At 38.8% G+C, this 19,959-nt stretch overlaps 1 protein-coding gene across 1 annotated transcript in view; it reads left to right on the forward strand.

The window, feature by feature from the left end:
• Positions 1 to 16,884, forward strand: part of Pi4k2b (phosphatidylinositol 4-kinase type 2 beta) — a 29,400-nt gene extending 12,516 nt beyond the window's left edge. Inside the window, exons 5-10 of the mRNA XM_055624307.1 lie at positions 68 to 221; positions 1,627 to 1,694; positions 3,844 to 3,943; positions 8,609 to 8,742; positions 10,245 to 10,304; positions 14,695 to 16,884. Coding sequence (XP_055480282.1) covers positions 68 to 221; positions 1,627 to 1,694; positions 3,844 to 3,943; positions 8,609 to 8,742; positions 10,245 to 10,304; positions 14,695 to 14,862 — 684 coding nt within the window. The 3' untranslated portion in view covers positions 14,863 to 16,884. The remainder of the gene's footprint in view (positions 1 to 67; positions 222 to 1,626; positions 1,695 to 3,843; positions 3,944 to 8,608; positions 8,743 to 10,244; positions 10,305 to 14,694) is intronic.
• Positions 16,885 to 19,959: the final 3,075 nt, after the last annotated feature.

Raw genomic sequence — 19,959 nt, forward strand, 5'->3', positions numbered from 1 at the left:
AGAAATTTGAAGAGTAATGCCTTTGTGTTTGTATTTTCCTTCCTAACTATAGTTCTTGTAATTATAGGTTGGTTCCTTTCAGCTGTTTATGAAAGATTACAAGGAGGCTGAGTATTGGCTTAGGAAGTTTGAAGCTGAGCCTCTGCCTGAAAATATTAGAAAACAGTTTCAGACACAGTTTGAAAGATTAGTGGTTTTGGATTACATCATCAGAAACACAGGTATTGACTTCTCTCATTTGTTCAATTTCTTAAGTTGTAAATCAGGTTCTCATTACTGAAATCAAAGCCATAAATGTTGGTTCAAGAGAATCCAGTCCTCTTCCATCTTGGAAAACAGGAAGCACTGACCCTCTTGGGCAGGTAGTCCTGTGCTGAGGTCCTGTTTCATATTGGGCCACAGAGAACATTTCCTGTCCCCTCAGTTGCCTAAAAGCAGGACAAAGCCAGAGACTAGAAATGCTATCTGCATATATGAAAAAATTCTTATTTTGATATTGTGTAACTATTACTTTCATTTTTGAAACATTAAGCTTTTTGTTTGTGCTGTACTGTGAGGGAACAGTGATGTAGAGCGGTCAAAGCTTTGATTCCCAGACTCATGAGAACTTACTCAATGTATATCTTCTCAAATACCACCCTCTTCAGAAATTACTAGTTGGGGCCAGGGCTGTGCTTCACAGGGCCTCCTGGTGATTCTTAGATATTCTACTTGGAAACTACTGCTTTCAAGTTTGTTTTCATCACTTAATATTAGCTTCTGAAAAGCATCATATAATTTTCTCAATTTGACTTTTTTAATTAAATGATCATAAGTCAATATTAACTGGTGCAGACTGCTCAGTTGTTGACACTGGGTGAGGCTGCTTTGAATGTGCCACCAGCCAGGGTGAATGTGCCTTCTTGTTAAGTGAGAAGACGTTGTCTTTGATTTTAACTAACCTCCTTCTAGCCATTGCTCTTACCTTACAGGATGGTTCTGAAGGCCAAATCAGTTAATACAGGTGAAGCACTTAGGAGAGTAATCTAGCATAGAGAAAAGTTCAGTAAGAGTCAACTTAACGCTGACCATGTTTTTAAACCTGTGTTAAATCATAACTTTTCTGTTGTCTTAGAGTTTTTATTGCTGGGGTGAAACACCATGACCAAAAAGCATGTAGAGGTGGAAAAGGTTTATTTGTCTTATACTTCCTTCATATTGCTGTTTTGTCATCTAATGAGGTCAAGACAGGAACTCAAACGGCAGGAACTTGGAGGCAGGAGCTGATGCAGAGGCCATGGCGGAGTCCTGGCTTGTTCAGCCTGCGCTCTTATAGAACCCAGGACCACAGCCCAGTGATGAACCACCCACAGTGGACTGGCCCTCCCCAACAACCACTAGGTTATAAAATGCTGTACAGCCGGATCTTATGGAGGCATTTTTTTTTTTCTCAATTGAGGTTCCCTTCTTTCAAATAACTCTACTTTGTGTGTCAAGTTGACATAAGACTAGTCACATATATATGGTGAGTCAGTGCTATAGAGAACCAATGAAAATCTCAAAAACTGGGAGATGAGATTTTGCCTCTTAGTGTGAAGCCACAGTATTTGTGAATATCGACTAACAGATTTTTATTCCTTTTGAAAGACAGGGGCAATGATAATTGGTTAGTCAAATATGAAAAGGAGAAATATGCAAAGAAAATTGAAAATGAGGTAAGGAAAATTTAATGAATAAAATTATGTATTCAGTTCATAAACAGATTTCTTCAAGTTCTTTACCTTGTTTCTGCTGGTGAGGGGATTATTTCTGTTGTTGGTTGGTTGGTTTTGTTTTTAACCGAGGTAAAAACGAAAGCCCAGGCTGGCCTCAGACTTGCTCTGTAGCTATAGTTGACCCTGAACTCTACTTCCCATGTGCTACAGTACATGTGTACGCTGCCCGCCCAACTACATTTTTGGTTTCTAATCCCTTTTGTCTGTTTTCATCTTCTATCACTTTGTTCACATTGCATTTCATATGTGTGTTTGGAGTTGGATGCTTGTGTGTAAATATATGTGAAGGCTAAGGGTCAATTTTCAGTGTGATTCCTCAGAAGCCATCTGCCTTGTTTTTGAGAGCTTGCCAAGTAAGCTAGGCTGGCTGGCATCTGTCTGTCTCTGCCTCCTTGGCAGTAGCATTACAGAGGTGCACTGCCATACCTGGCTTTTTACATAGGTCCTGGGTATAAAAACTTAGGGTCTCAAGCTTGTGCTGCAAGTGTTTTACCAACAGCCATATCCCTAGGTCTGTACTATACTTCTAGAACAATGCACCTCTTCCCCTTTCCTTTCCTATCTTTTTCTTATGTATATTGGAGACCAAGTAAAAGCTTTTGACATTTTTAGAAATACAATACAATTTTTATGCAATAAAGGCTTCTGATATCTAGGGACATGTTTGTATTTGCTAATTAAATTTCTTCTGAGTGTTTTGATTTAGTGTTAGGTAATAATAACATTACATAATAAAATTAAATACTGTTTTACTTGTGAATCATATTCCCTGAACTTTTAAAAAAAAGTACTTCTACTTATAATAAACTGGCTTAAACTTACATAACAGACTGTATGGATGGTTCACATTAGCAGAATTACAGATTTCAGATTAATTGCTATCAATTTTGGTACTATCAACTTTGGGTACCTGTTTCTGTTGCTGTGAAGAGACACCATGACCAAAACAACTTCTAGAGAAAAAGGAGTTATTGGGAGCTTGCAGAGGATTAGAGTCCATGGCTGTCATGGCAAGGAGCACAGCAGCAGGCGCAAGGTCGGAGCAGTAGCCGAGAGCTCACATCTTGGTCCACAGGCACAAGGCTGAGAGCACCACCTGCGAATGGCATGGACTTTTGAAATGTCAAAGCCAACCCCAGTGGCACAGCTCCTCCAACAAGGCCTCATCTAATATTTTCCAAATAGTTCCACCAACTGGGTACCAAGTATTCAAACATATGAGCCTACTGGGCCATTCTTATTCACAAATTCAAATTTATATAGTTAGATAAGATACCCTTTTAGGATCGTTTCTTTTTATTTTTTTTTTCTTAAGTTTAGAACAATATATGCTTTGTAGAATATTTAAAATAATTTCTTCCGTATTTAATCTTTGTGTTCCCAAGTTACTGCTTAAGCTGTTGCCTCACTTTGAGATGTTTGTATTTTTAAGTAGTTATCCAGGAAATTTGAAAATTGGTATGCATAGTACTTAGCCATATCAAAAAACAAACTTTAGTCACTAAGTAACTTAAAAGTATGCTCAACAAAAGAAACCGATAAGTGCTGGAGAGATGGCTCAATGGTTAAGATCACCAGCTGCTTTTTCAAATAACCTGGGTTCAACTCCCAGCACCCACATGGTGCCTCACAGCCCTCTCTGTAACTCCAGTTCTAGGAAATATGTCACCCTCTTCCAGCCCTTACATGTGCTATGCGAACATGGAGGCAAAACACCCATATACATGAAATCAGATAATTTTTTTTTTAAGAAAAGTAACAGTAGGCAAATAGCACACATTTAAGCAATGGATTATCTAGACTCTTTGTCTAAAGTTAGTATTTTCAAACTTTCTTCTCTAGAGATGAAAAATGTTAAATAATTTATTAACTAAATATATATTCCAATTTTTAAAATAACATCTATGAAATGTTTATTGTTTATAAAGATTGTCTCTTATATGACTTTGTGGGTTTTTTTCTGGAAATCTAATTTTAATTTTATAGATTTCCAAGAGAGCATGCACGTAAGCCTCAATAATTATTGTAATTGATCCGTTTGCAATATTTTTATAGACTTTTATCAGTAGATCATTTTTCTCCCTTTTAGGAATCAAACTGGATTGATGGTAAAGAAATGCTTATTAAAATAGCTGCAATTGATAATGGGCTAGCGTTTCCCTTTAAACATCCTGATGAATGGAGAGCATGTAAGTATTTAGAGTTCTCTCAGATGGGCAGGGTACAAAATTGACAGAGCTTGAAGTAGGAAAGGAAACTGGATAAAGTGTGATCACTCACTAGAGCTCAGGTCTGTCCCCTGAGGCTTTGCAGGTACAAGTGACTTGGGTCTTGCTATGTGTTGTTTGTATACTTTTGGATGACCTTGTTTGGTTTTAGTCTTGGAAGTAGGTTTGGTAACGAGTTTCTAAGGTATTAACATAGGAATGATAGATCAGAATGTCTTGGTAGAGATGAATGCTGATATTTTGGGCTTTATTCCTTTAGCAGGATTCAGACCTCCCATGCCTCTTCATGATGCTTTAGTTACTCTTCCTGTCTCTCCTGCTTCAGATGATTGTTTATGATGCATTTGGAGCCAGTTTGGGGACTTTTTTGTTTGCTTGCTTTGTTTTTTAAAAGAGGATTTCTTTTTTGTAGCCCCAGCTGTCCCAGAACTTGCTCTGTGGACCAGGCTGGCCTCAAAGTCAGAGATCCACCTTCCTCTGCCTCCTGAGTGCTGGGATTAAAGGTGTGGGTAACCACTGCCCAGCTATGGGACATTTTTGTTGTATTTAAAATTTTCTATGTCTTGAAGTATTTCTTCTCCTTTTCCTCTTCCTCCCTCCCTCCCTGCCCCTCTCTCTTTCTGAGACAAGGTTTCTCTGTGTAACCCTGGCTAGCCTAGAACTCTGTAGACCAGGCTAGCCTCAAACTCAAAGAGATCCTCCACCTTCCTCTGTCTCCTAAGTGCTGGAATTAAAGGTGTGTACCACCATTGCCCAGCTCATGTCTTGAATTTGTAATTTATGATTTTAATATTTGATGTAGATTCTCCTATAATTAAAATTTTCTTTGTTACATAATCATAATCTATTTTAGAAGGTAAATGAAGTGATATTTAGGGTTTGCCTTAAAATGCTGGTAGAGGTGGAGATCAGAGAGGGTCTACAAAGCATAATATGTCATTTATGTGCAGTCTTTATATATATGATAGATTATTTGGAATATGAGAGCTTGTATTTTCAGACTTTGAAATATTTTTAACAAATTTTAAAAATCTCAGCATTTGTGATTGTACCTCTTTAGCTTATTGATGTGCTTGTTTTCTATTTAAGCTTGCCAAATTTTTTTCTTGTTAAACACTGGCATGTTTATATTTTCACTCTTTTATCTTGCTTGCTTAGATTATATTATTATTGATATAACATATCAATAATATATAATATTGATATATTATTGATCAGATTTTCAGTTTGCTTGTTTTTTCCTCTATGTTTTTCACCATTATTTTCTCTTTATGTAGCTCTGTATTTTTTCTGTGTGTGTTGGCTAGGTTTTTTTGTTTATTTGTTTTGTTTTTTAAGATTTATTATTTACACAGTATTCTGCCTGCATGCCAGAAGAGGGTATCAAATCTCACTGTAGATGGTCATCAGCCACCATGTGGTTGCTGGGAATTGAACTCAGGACCTTTGGAAAAACAGCCAGTGCTCTTAACCTCTGAGCCATCTCTCCAGCCCCGTGTTGGCTAGTTTTATATCACTGTGGCAAAAACTTGGAAAAAGTCAGTAAGAGGTTTCTTTTGGCTCACAGTTCCAGAGACGTCAGTGAATGGTTACTTGGCACTCTTGCTTTGGGTCTTAGGCAGCATAGCACATGGCAGGTTGCATGTTAAAGAAAATGGTTCTGGGGAGTGAAACACAGGAAGGCAGCAGGGTCTTCATGTTCCCAGAGATGTGCTCTAGTAGCCTAGTTTCCTTCCATGTATGACCCATCTTCTGAAAGTTCCACCAGCTCCAGTTGCACCGTAGGTCTGCTCCTTTAACGCGTGGTCCTTTGGGAAGCGAGGTTTAGGATCCAAGCTGAAGAACTCTTAAGTATTTGTTAAGCTACGTGTTTTCATTTGGCCAAACATAAGGCTGGCTGTGTAGTCTTGATTTTTAAAATGTGCCCATTCTTGGCATTTTCTTTTTGTTCATTTGTTTGATTGATTGCTTGTTTTTTTGAGACAGAATTTCTCTGTGTAGCCCCGACTGCTCTAGAACTCATTCTATAGATCAGGCTAGCCTCACTCAGAGATCCACCAGCCTCTGCCTCCAGAGTGCTGGGATTAAAGGAGTGTGCTTACATGCCAGCCATTCTTGGCACTTTGAAAGCATCTGTTAGTACTGTTTTCCAGTGTACTGTGCTATCATGTTTGAATATGAGCTATGTGGATATTTTTCATGTTGTTAGTAACTTCTTTTTGATTGTAAATATGATCAATATAAAGGACTATTTGAAAGAATAGATTTGGGGACAAAGTTTCCTCTTTGTTCATTAAAACTTGTTAGTTTTTAGTACTAGAATGCCCTCAACTTGTCTTTAACTTAATCTGTTAACTTTTGAGAGCCATAACTGACTTTTTAAATGAATTTCTTCTGACTTTTAGCTTTGTGTTTCACATGCAAAAACGCCAGTGTCAATACTCCCGGGTTCATTTGTGTGAAATGTAATATACTTTATTGTCTCGGTGGTCTTTGCGTGTATTTTTTTCTACATTGCTACATTGCTTTTCATTTTGTTAGCGTTTTGTTAGTTGTTAGTGTTACTCTATACTTCTGCTTCTTTGAGACAGGGTTTCTCTGTGTAGTCTTGGCTGTCTTAAACTTACTTTGTAGATGAGGCTGGCTTCTAACTCACCAACTGATTTCTTTTAACCCAGACTGAGTCTTTTAATATGTATCTTAAAGTGTCAGTAGATTGGGGCTTATCTTTTTTTTTTTTTTTATTTACCATAAATTCTTATTTGTTTTCTTTTCCTGTGTTTTGTGGAACTGATTTGAAATGTCTTGTGGTTGCATTTTATTTTTCTCACTAATCATTTGAAACTTATATGCAGATTGCTTTTTTAAAGTGGTAGTTTTGTCAACTTCCTATAAAACATCTGGTAAATTTTGCTAAACATGTGGTGATCAAGGGTTTGGAGCTTACAAAACAGTTGGTATTAAGAGTGTAGGGATGCTTTAGCTGTCGTCCACATAGTGAAAGCCGTGGCTTTATTTACTGTCATCCAGGGAAATCATGGAGAACAAACACCATTGCCTAATACAGTGCCAGGAGCATAAATACTCAATAAAAGTTTGATATGTGCCCAGTGAATGAAGGGGAAAAGGACTAATGGAGTCTTGGGGAACAGTAAAATTAAAAGAGAGGAGAGAAAGCCAGCAGACAGGGCAGAGAGAACTTTGAGAGCTGGTATCCACCAAGCCACAGTGGAAGAGCTTCCTAAAGGGTGAGACATGGCACAGCCCTGAGGTTAAGTAGCTGCACTTGGGCTGTGAGAAGTACTCGGGCAGGCGCAGGGTGTGGGAGCTGGTGAATAGTGAGAGTAAAAGTGGAAGGACAGGGATTAGAAACCAAAATAGCAAAGAATAAGAGTGTTTTAAATGAAATTGTTAAGAGAATGGAGAGCAAAAACATGTTAGAGGAATGTGGGCCGTACATGTAAAACCCAAGTGTAAGTCTCACACTGTGCAAAGAGATGGATCAAATAAGGGCAGTTGACTTTGCTCATTGCTGTGACCAGATGCCTGCTGGAAGCCTGTTAGGGAAGGAGTTGTTTATTCTGTCTCATGGTCAAGGAGATACAGTCCATCCGTAATAGGGATGGAGAGCGGAACATGAAGAGCATGAGGCAGGTCTACTATGTCTACACAGTGGTGCTCCCGTAATCTAGCGTTCTAGAGCAGAAGCAAGCAGGTCTCCGAGGTCAAGACCAGCCCGTCTATCTAACGTTCTAGGCTGGGTAGGACTATAGGAAGAAACTGTTGTCGGGGGAGGGGAGCAGAAGCATGAAGCAGATGCTTCATATTTTAAACATTTAACTGAGACTATACTAATTTCCTAGCTCCACTCCTGTAGTCCTACATTTGCTGTTCAAGCCCTATGTTTAGAAGGTTCCACAGCTTCCCAAATATCACCACATACCAGGTGTTCAAACTCATGACTTTGTGAAGGTCATTTCATATTCAAACTATAACGAGTAGAGTTATCTGGTTGGTAATCCTGGAATCTACCTATGTCTCATCCCTTTCTAGAAGATTTCACTGGTTTACTAATCTTCCTAGTCTGTTGCTAAGCTGCTTCCTGTTTTAGGCTCATGAATGATTTTTTTTTAATCCTTTAAAGCCATTTATTCACTTCCTAATTATTTAAAGTTGTAGAGCTTACTCTACAGATTCTGCAATTACTGATCATGTGTAACTGTGGAAGATAGGAGCTCTAATCCTTGAGACTGAATCTGTATATGTGAAAGATTACAAGTTCCCACCAATTTCTTAACCCCAAATGTATGTGTTCTGATTTTTTTTTTTTTGAGACAGAGTTGTTTGAATTAGATTCATTATCACATCCCGCCTCTCTACTGTGTAAAACTAAGAAACAGAACAACTTAGACAAGACCTTCCCATTTATTGGCATCCTGACTAGCCATCTGAGCCTGGAGTCTGAATAGCTTGTATTGTAAAGGATGATTTGTTCTGAGAAATTTTCTTTTTCTTTTTCTTTTTTTCTTTATTTGGGAGAAGCTGAGAGTTATAGGAAAGAACTGGATAAATGTGAGTCTAGATAAGCCATTACTCACTGATCATTAACATCTGTTTTCCCACTAGATCCATTTCACTGGGCTTGGCTTCCTCAAGCAAAAGTTCCTTTTTCTGAAGAGACCCGAAACTTGATTCTACCCTATATTTCTGACATGAACTTTGTACAAGATTTGTGTGAAGATCTTTATGAACTTTTTAAGGTAAATGGATGTTTAATTTAGATGGTATACATTTATTGTTTTCCATGTTAGATTTTACCTTTCATTTTTATTTCTCTGGTGCTAAGGATTGAACTGAGGGCCTTCAGCTTGCTGTGCAAGGATTTGACCACTGAGCTACATTGTTTTGAATGGCTGTTTTGCAAGTCAGGCTGCTGTAAGAAGGGGCCACAAGCTGGCCCACTCATGCAATGCCCATGTCTTCCTCACAATTTGGGGGCTTAGAAGTGTGAGATTAGGGTGGGGGCACGGTCAGTTTCAGGGTAGCTTTCTTCCAGCTTGCATTCGTTAACATTCGTTCTCATTCATGACATCCTCACATGCTGTAAGAGAGCAGGGTAGCTCTGGGGCCACTGTTCCTAAGGGAATAGTTCTGTTTTGGGGAGGTCCACCTTCCTGACTTGGTTACCACTCAGAGGCCTTATGTCCAAATGCTGTAAGATCTGAGATGAGAGTTCATCACACTAAGGACACATGAGCCTTTTTTCCATAATAAACACCATGATTTCTTATTTATATATAACTTTAAATTTATCCATGTAGCACTATTTTTATCATTTAACTATTGGTGAAATTAATGTTGAGAAAAGTCAAGTTCATTGCCCAAATTTGGAATGTGAGCATAGATCTGTCTAACGTCAGTATTTTAAAAAATATTCTTTATCCTTTCAACGTATGGGTGTTTGGTCTGCATGTAAATCTGTGGGGTATGTGTGTGTTGCTCATGCAGACCAGAAGATCCCCTGGGATCCCCTGGGACTGGGGTTAATAGATGATTGTGAACAACCGTGTTGGTGTAGGAAGCACAGCCAGTGCTCTTAACTGCCAAGTCACCTCTCCAGCCTAGGGTGATTTTCATTTAGTACCAATAGCTTGCTCTTGGCTGCCGATGGACAGATGTATGCATGGTTCTTGGGGAGGATAGACTAAGCAAACATTTGTCCATATGCTAATTTTTTAAATATTTACTTTTGATTGTCAAAGAAAATGTATTCTTTAAAAATAGGCTACATTAAGCCTCATTTGTAGATACTACTTATGCTTATAGCACAGCCTGGAAGGGCAGAGAGGAATTAGCAGTTTTGTTTTTATAATACATACATTTGTAAAGTTACATTTACTGAGTATTAATTCAAGACTTTTTTCAAGTTGTATGTTTTTGCAAAATTACTCTTTGAATTATAATGTATGTTTTGTGACCTGAAAGGATTTAATTCTTATTAAAAAGTCCAAACCCATTGGCTCATATTAAATCTTTTCTGGAACAAGTTGAAGGTATAAGCAAATAAAACTCTTGTTATTCTGGGTCCTTCCCAAAATGTATCAGATTAAAATAGTTTTTTCTGGTTATGTTTTCAGTTGGAAAGTTTTCTTAATGGTCTTTCTTGCTGCCTAGAAGGGTTTGTTTGTATTAAAATTTGATACTTGTTTTAAAGTTGTTGATGTTGGGAGCTGTATTAACCTCCTCCCCCTTTCTGTAACAGATTGACAAAGGATTTGACAGAGCAACCTTTGAAAGTCAGATGTCTGTGATGAGAGGCCAGGTAGGTCACTGTTTGATACTATTTGTGAAGAATGTCTCCTTGAGACAGTTACCAGCACTGTGACTCCTAATACTACCTGTAATGTGTGATGCGGAACCTAGACACCTCAGGTGATGATATGTGAAGTTGATTTAAGTACTCTTTTGCCTCTCTTGCCCTATAAATTATCCCTTTTTCCCTTTAATGTTGTTTGTTTAGCCAGTTGTTTACTCAGCGTAATTGCTTGCCTCTGCCCCTTTAACTATTCTGCGTGGAATCCGGGTTGCACATTGCATGAAGGCAAACATTCTCCCACTAAACTATATCCTCAGTCCCATTTGTCCCCATTCTGATGATGATTTTCTGTGTGTTCCTACCTTTTACTTTGTCTGATACACTTGCACAAACATTTCCATACTAAATTCTTTTGCCAGTAGGTAATTTTCCATCTGGAACACACTTGGCTTTTCTAGAGCAGTTATATCAGCAAGGTTGAGTGCTGACTGAAAAAACGACATTTCAGTGCAGTCTCTTTACTCCTTCCCCTTTAGCACCTGGACCTGAGATAAAGGCCCTGGGTCTGGTTGCATGAGCCTGAAGGTCATGCTCACTCACAAGCAATATTATTTGCTTCACTATGTTCCAGAAGGAAGATTTGATATGAAAACTGGTTTTTAGTGACTCCAAACTAATGTCCTCATCCTAAAAGCATATATTTAATATAATATAGCTATCTTATACTGTATTGTGTCAAAGATAAGTCTAGTTTTTGCACTGACTGTTGTATTATACACAGTGGGATAATGGTGAATATAATGAAATTAGATACTCATTAATTCATCAAGTATTTACAGATGTAACTAGTAAGGTAGAGATAGAGTGCAAAACTCCCTAAGGGCTACAGTATGAATTCCACATGGAAGGGATTATGGAAGTTATTGAAGAGGCACTCTTATCCGGGGCTGCTTTAGTGTGCGCTGTGAAACTGTGTGTGAGTTCAGTGAGGGACAGGTAGGACCTGGTCTCAGCAACAGGATTCCTAATGATACAGAGGTTGTGAAGAGGTCAAGCAGGACACTCTTGCCAGCCTGCTTCCCAGATGATCCCAGGCAGGGATCCCAGCTAGGAGGCTGCCATGTCAGGAGCAAGGAGTGGGGCTTAGTGGTTATACTTATGTAGCAGAGTGTTGCCGTCTCCTAACGGACTTGAACTGCATATTCAGGTAGAAAGAGTTAAGGCCTGCTTTGACTTTTTGCTCGAAACAAATTAACTTGGCATATGAGTATGGATGTCTTCTAGATTTTTGTCCCTGAGGGTGTACAACAATCTGCTTTTATCCTTTGGAGATCCATCCCAAGTTCTCAAGCAGACACCTGAAACCAAGCACTGTAGATAATTAACCTATGACAGTATTTGATTAGCAATGAAAATTAAAAATGAAATAATTATAACAATATACTGAAACTTATAAGTTGCTTATTTTTTTTCCTTCAAAATTTTCCAACTGATGTTTGCTGTGATGAGTACCTAAAACCAATAGATAAGAAGGAACTCTTGTGTTTATCTTAGGAATGTCATTTTAAATTTAAAAAGTGTTATAAACGATTTTGTAAGCTTCATTTATGGATTGAAGTTCACACATGAAAAATTAAAAAAACAAAACCAAAAAACACACTACCTGCCTGAGAAAGGTGATGAGCTCTGAAGTTAGGTAGGACAAGCCATTGGTTTGTGCTGTTCTGAGTTCATTATTCATAGCCTCGCATTCACAAAGGAGTTATGTATTACACAAATAGGTGCAGTAGAGCTGGGCATGATAATGCACATTCACAGTCCCAGTACTCTGGAGGCTGAGGCAGACGGACACTCAGTTCAAGATCAGCCTGGACTGCGTAGCAGGATCTTGTCTCCAAAAGAGAAAAAGTGCATGACAGGTCAAGCTCTGAAGAGAGAAAAGGACAAATGGTGTATCTCGATGATGTAATTTGATTTGATAGTCTGATTCCGTTTCCCTTTTTGCATATGCATGGTTAGCATGTATGTATGTATGTTGGTGTTGTGCACACATGGATGTGTGCAGGCATGTCGGACCCTGAGATAGACGGCAGGCATCTTTCTTGGTTGCTTTTCTGTTTACATATTGAGACAGGGTTTCTCCTTGAACCCAGAGACTGCTGTTTTGCCTAGTGTGGCTGACCAGCTTGCTTTGAGGATCTCCTCTTTCTACTTTTTTTTACACATACAGGTGGGCAACAAGCCTACCCTGCTTTATGTGGATTCTGGGAATCCAGATTCTCTCCAGTCCTCATGCTTGCATGGCAAGTGCTTTAGCCAGTGAGCCATCTCCCAGACTCAGGTATGGTGCCAGGGGAGAGGTCTAGTTTTTTTCCCTCTTGCCTGTGGCACTGATTTATTAAAATAATAACAACAACAACTCTTGGGCTAGTCGGATGGCTCAGTGAGTAGAGATGCTTTCTTCCGAGCTTGATGACCTGAGTTCAAGTTCTAGTTTCTGTGTGATGGGAGAGAACCAACTCCCTCAAATTGTCTTCTGGTTTCCACATGTGTGCCGTAGCACATATGTCCACCCATACACACAAGCATACATGCGCACACACAGAAAATAAATGAATGTTTTTTAAGCAGTTCTCTTGGGCTTATCCATATAATAAAAATTTGCATACCATTTGAGCAGAGAAAAGAGCAGGTGGTGTGTCAGGTGAGATTGGGTGGAAAGTAGGGAGGGCGATGTTCCCCAGGAGCTGTGCATGCCGTTCTGCTTTGCAGTCATTTGCTCGCATCATTTGTTTCTGGGTTGAGTTCTTCTAGGGTGCACATGGTTTTTCCTTCTGTTCGGTTCCTCTCCCCAGATGGGGGCAGGGGTGCTATGTGAAGGCTTCTCTAGTAATAATGAAGGACTGTCATGTGTCTTCTGAATTCCCAAGGAAGACGAGTAGACAAAATAGATGAGGATTGAATTCTTTCTGCTGCTGTATAATGATCTGAAAATTAGTATCATGTAATTTTCATTTTCTTGTACCCTTCTGTCTTTCAGGTGCTCTGTAAACAATCATGTATTGTTTAGAGTCCAGCAATATTATGTTACTTAAAATGGTATATTTGGATTAACATGCTTGGAATAGATTTTTGTTATTGTGTTATTTTTCAAGATAGGCTTTCTCTGTAGCCTTGGCTGTCCTGGAACTTACTCTAGACCAGGCTGGCCTCGAACTCGACACAGATGCCCATGCCTCCTGAGTGCTGGGATTAAAGGCCGGGGTTAAGGTAGCAGTGCACACCAATTGGCTTTGAAATAGAATGTTTTTAAAACCCAAGTTAATTAGAAGAAACTAGTCAGAACTCTCCATCCTGTAGTCATGGTGGTCCACATTTTTAGGGTCAGGGTACAGACAGTGCTTAGAAACAGAGATTTGTAAATTGTTGTTACATAATAGCCTAGAAACATTTATGGGCATTGTAAAATATAACTACAACTGCCAGTAATGATTTATTTCCCTGATGAAATAGCAACATGGTTGGATCTAGAAACACATCTGATTTATACTATTCAAAATACTATGAAGTTTGCTCACCTATGTGTCTTTCTGTTGAAAGTTACTGTTTATCACTTCTTTCATAAGAACCAGAGAAATGCATAGCATGTATATCAGATGTTTTCAGATACCTGAAGGGGAGGTAATGAAATGCCTAAAGTACAGAATAAAGAACATTTTTCTACTATTCAGGAAAAAAGAAAATAGACTGTAATGCTGGACAAGGTGGTACATATCTTTAATCCCAAGCACAGTAAACAAAATCAGTAAAAGTAATATATATTATATACATACAACTGTTATATACACATATACATATAATGATATACTATATATTTATATGTTACTTTTACTCGTTTTGTTTTCCCTATTTGAAAGTAGGGTTTTAAAAACTTTAAATGGATGACTTCCTGACTTCTCTCATCTACTCTGGGCCTGCTTCATGTTTTCCCCTTCTAATGCACAGCTTACCTGTTACTACTGACCCTTGGCCCCTGCTAAAATGAAGGCAGAAATTTTGTCTTTATTTTAGTCATCATGTCCCAGCACACAGAAGAAAGGCCTTGGAAGTGGTAGAACGGTCTTAACTTTATTTGACGAATAAGTGAGTAGTAAGACAAACATTGGAAACAGTGTTTAAGTTCCCTATTAATGGAATGTATACAACCTTTTGATTGCTTTACTCTCTGACTTCACTGTTGCTGGACATTGGCACAGTCTGGAGTAGTTTAAAATTCCAGTTGGTAAAAACCATCTAATTCTAATCTTGTGTATCTATGTGTATTTAAGTGTATATGCATATGGTATATATTTGTAGTATTTACCCCAAATTGATGAGAGTCTCTGTGTTTCCACAGATCTTAAACCTCACTCAGGCACTGAGAGATGGGAAGAGTCCCGTGCAGCTGGTGCAGATGCCGTGTGTGATCGTGGAATGCAGTGGCGGCCATGGCCGGGTTGTCAACCTCAGCTGCTCCTTCACCCAAAAAGTCCACTGCAGGAAGCCGTTCTTTTCCTCCTGGTAGCAGATGTAAGGGGAACAGCTGTGTGGTTGTTACCGTGTCCATAAAATATTACAATGATGTAAATCTGCTGCTGAGAGCACCAGTTGCCAAAACCTCAAAATAATTTAAGACTTTAAATATATAGAAAATAATGCTATATTTTGAATGTAATCAAAAGTTTACGATTTTTTGTCCAAATATTAAATTTCTATTTCAGGGAATAGGTGATATATCTCCTATATTGTATTTTTATAGAAAAAATGTATTTTATGTTGTTATTACCTTAAAAAGTAATTTCATGGTTTACACATGCTAGCATGACTATAATTCTATAGCATTCCAACTAGAAGACAAAGATTGACTTTGAATACAGTAGTAACATTTTTTATACTGTTTAAACATGAGAAGAATCTTCTTGCATTCATTCCAAAAAAAGAAAAAAAAAACCTTCAAGGGTGACCAAGAGAGAAACTGCTCTTGTAGAATCTGGTTGTAGTTAGTAGATAGAGCAGACAGGGAGGATAAAGCAACTTTACCTTCATTTTAAAAGCTGCTGTTTTAAAACTGGAATCAGGTGCCCAATGGTAGTCATTACCAGGAACCTGAAAGTTAAATTTTGCCTAAGTGACAGATGACGATATTAATTTTTCTACTTTGGTGTATTTGCTGATGGATTATTCTGTTTTAGTGAGGGAGAAGCCCCCCCCCCCTCTTTGAGGCAGGATTTTCCTGTGTAGCCTTGACTGTCCTGGAACTCACTCTGTAGACCAGGCTGGCCTTGCACTCACAGAGATCTACCTGCCTGTGCCTCCGAAGTGCTAGAATTAAAGGCATGTGTCACCACTGCTCAGCTTTTTTTTTTTAAGGAAATAATTGAGATTTGAATAGAATAGTATTTAATTAAGGTAGCTATCCAGTATTTTTAAATTACCACATTGCCCTAAAATTTACCATTTGTTTCTCATATGGGATCAAATAATTGAAAAGTAGTACTTCCAAATACTAATTCTAATCAATTTAGTACTGCAGTTAGTGTTAGACAGCACTGCAGAGTAAACCATCCCCTGAAGTGTATCCTGAATTTCAGTTTGGGGTCCTGAGTTATAGAGCCTTGGAAACAGAAGACCCACTTTGAATCGGAAGGGAAATGTCACTGAAACCATCCAACACTGATTTTAAACTTTTGTTTTTTGTGCATCTTGAGCATCTGTGTATTCTTTGGAATTTGTAGCAGTGTTTAGTCACCAGCTGATGGAAATGGAAATAAGCCCCAAGAGAAAAATGTAACTCTAGAGAAGAAAGCATTGATGTCTTGCTTCAGGCTCAAAACCAGTAACCAGTATTGCCCATGCTCGGGCACACTGGACAGTTGGTGGTTGGCCTTGCTGTTTGGGTTTAAGTTTGCTGTCTTAGGATTTTTTAATGAGCTTTTTTTTTTTTTTTTTTTTTTAATGAAAAGTATATAGGTGGTTAAATTAGGGTGTGGGCAGACACAGCCTGTTTCTCATACCTTTACCTTTGTCTTGGTGGATGTAACGAACAAGCACACTGCTACCCTGAGGAGTCAGTTGGAAATCCGTGTCCTCCTACCTCTTCTGACCTTTCATTAGCTCGGCCTGAGATAATGGAAACCTGACTGGAATATCAAATTAAACCTCCACTGTTGCTAAATACTAGTCATTGAAATGTGCCTTTCAAAGATGTCTTCTTCAGGAACAGGCATAATTGCCTCTGCTGTGGATATGGCTTTCACAAACAATTTTTTTTTCAGTATTTTGAGAATTTCTATATTAATTTTTATAACAAAGAACCTAGTATATTGCTACGTTTTATACTCTAAAATTAAAATAGTTGAAGACTATTTTTAAATGTCTGACCATGTTAGAATAGTTGAGGTATTTAAAGATTACAAATGACAGTACTTAGGCTGTGTTTGTAAGCATTCATGAACCTAATTCTTATTTAAATATTGTGGGACTTTTTAATGAGCATATTTATATTGTCAAATATGATAAGCAAAAGGAATAAAAATCATTGTCTTGAGGTCACTGTGCTCCTGTGTCTTAAATGTTTAGAATGTTTCTAGTTACATTTATAAACAAGAAGTCACTAATGGTGATAGGGCTTGTTTTTGACTTACTGTTCAAGGGGATATAGTCCATCACTACTGTGGGGTTGGCATGGAGCAAGAAAGTGAGGCACCCAAGTGAGGCAAGAAAGGAAGCATTGCTCTAAGTAACAGAGAGTCCAAAACACGAAGCTAACAAGTGGTCTTGGCCCACCCACGCTCACCCTGTATACAGGAGCTTGGAAAACAGAACAATGGGAAACTTTACATCAGTTAAATGTGACTACAGCTTGTAACATGGTCTCAAAAGTACAATGTAATAATCTGCTAACATACCCAGAATGAGAACATCGCAGAGATGGACCAGTGAAGCAGAGCAAACAGGAATCTGGCCTTTAGGAGTGTTACCATGCTGCCCAGGTCGGTCTTGCTCACCCTTGTGCGCTCAGTGAGCCCTTCAGCCTCCCCGGTAGCTGGGTCCACAGGTGTGCATACCACCATATGTAGTTCAACCTAACGTTTCAAAACATGCCTGAGGAATATCCAAAGCAAAGAACATCACGTTAAAATCGGATCTAAAGGAAGCGAGTAAGCCACAGAGGCAAGCAAGCTCTCAATACACGAAAGCTGACAGAACTCAAAACAAAAGCCAAAAGATAAAAATAGTGTCAGAAATAAACTAGAACATGAACAGCAATAAAAACCTGTTTTGAAGTAAAATAGAACATGAACAAATAGACAACACAAAAGATCAGAGCAAAAAGCAGAGTGTTGAAATACCTAGATTATTAGCTGTGCATCTCCAGTCTGTTAGTCTTGTCAGGTGTCAGTGAGATAACCGTGGCCCCGCATGTTCCTTTGTAGAGGCTGAAAGAATCCGCTTTCTTTTCCTTTAGGCCAGTCATGTCTTAGCAGCAGTCTGTTACTGTCCATTACTGTTGTTGTGGCATTTGGACTTGAACCCAGGGCCTCATACATACTGTGCAAGTTCTTTTCCATGAGCTGTGTCTGCAGTACCCTTTTTGTTTTATTTCATTGACGGGATCTCTCTAAATTGTCCATGTTGTCATTGTCCAGGTGCGCCTCAAATGTATTATCTTTTTTGTTTTAGTCTGAGTAGCTGGGAGTGCAAGAGTGTGCCTTACAGACGGCACAGGATATTCACTTGCAAATACCCCGTGATTGCATGGGGCCTGCCTAGATATGGGTGTTCTTGTGTGTGTTCGTGTGTGTGTGCAGGTGCGCCTGTATGCACGCGGAGGCCAGAAGCTGGCACCAGATGTCTTCCTCAGTTGCTCCGTGCCTTTGTTTTTGAGGCAGAACCTCTCACTGAAACTGGAGCCAGCCAATTGGCCAAAACTAGTTGACTGGCTAACTCCCGGTGTTCTCCTGTCTCTGCCTTTGTGTGCTAGGATTGTAAGCATATACCACCATGGCCAGCGTTTCACATGCAGGCACCTTACTGAGCCACTGTCTCAGCCCCACGCCATTTTGTAGTGCTGATTGAACCCAGGTCCTTACACGTGCTAACGCACCCTTGCCACCGAGCTACAACCTTAGTTCCTTTCCTATTTAAAATTTTATTTCTCTTCCATTTTTACGGATGTGTGCTATGTGAGTCGATGTGCCCCACTTGTGTTGGAGATCCTGGGGTAGAGAGTTCGGCATTGGATCCTTTGGAACTGGAGTTACATGTTGAACTACCATGTTAGTACTGGCTATCAAATCCATGTCCTTTGGAAAAGTAACGATCAGAGAAGAAATACGACGATTTGCAAATGATTTAGTTACGCATTTAGAAAAGTCAAAAATCTACACAGACATCTCATCTATTAGGATTGAAAACTAATTTTTTAAATTAATTTTAAAAGGTTTATATAGTAGCAAAATTAGAAAAATAAAAATTTAAAAACCACTATTTGTCAATAGTATCAAAACATATGAAATCTTAGGAATAAGTCCAACTGAAGAGACAGTGGGTTTCCACACCAGACTATGAAAGAGCACTGAAAATAATGACTTAGGGGTTGGGTACAGCCCAGTGCTAGAGCTCTGCCCTCTATTCTCAAGTCTCTTCACATTCAATTCTCAGTATCACACAAAATAAGATATTCTCACATGAACAGAGGGCTTAACAACTACTTCTCAGATACATCATTTGAACACAAACTACTGTGAATCTTTGGTTAACATCGAAAAGGTAGTTCTGAAGCTCGTATGAAAATGTTATGGGTAAAATAACCGGAAAAGAATGGTGGTTGGGAGGTTCTTTACTGGGTCTCAAGCTTCAAAAGCTGTTGCTAGGCAGTGTGGTACCCATAGAAAGAGAATTCTGATTTCTCAGTAGAGAATTCAGGAAGACATCCTACCCGTGTGGCAAACTGATTTTAAAGATCCCAAGGTAATTCAGCAGAGAAAGAGCCTTTTTCAACAAAGGATACATGCAATAAACCAGATAACAAACCATTTGTGTGCGTGCGTATGACATATCAACACCCAGGTGCCCTTTACCTCATATCCAGACCTACAAGAGTATGTAAATGTATTATATGGCTAATATTCCCTTATAAGTGAATATCATAAGTATATGTCATGCATGTCATTCTGGTTCTGGGTTACCTCACTCAGGATGATCTTTTCTAGTTCCATCCACTTGTCTGCAAATTTCATGATTTCCTTGTTTTTAATAGCTGAGTACTAATTCCATTTTGTAAATGTGCCACAATTTCTGTATCCATTCTTCAGTGTAGGGACATGTAGGTTGTTTTCAGATTCTGGCTATTACAAATAAAGCTGCTATGAACATAGTTGAGCAAATGTCCTTGTATGGTGGAGCATCTTTTGTATATATCCTCAGGAGTAGTATAGCTGGGTCTTGAGGTAGTGCTATGCTACTCCCAATTTTCTGAGGAAGTGCCAGATTGATTTCAGAAGTGGTTGTACAAGTTTATACTCCCACCAGCAATGGAGGAGGGTTCCCTTTTAACTAAATCCTAGCCAGTATGTGCTGTCACTTGAGTTTTTGATCTTAGCCATTCTGATAGGTGTAA

The sequence above is a fragment of the Psammomys obesus genome, unplaced genomic scaffold (assembly GCF_907164565.1).
Source record: "Psammomys obesus unplaced genomic scaffold, mPsaObe1.curated_primary_1811, whole genome shotgun sequence".
In the NCBI taxonomy this organism is placed as follows: Eukaryota; Metazoa; Chordata; class Mammalia; order Rodentia; family Muridae; genus Psammomys; species Psammomys obesus.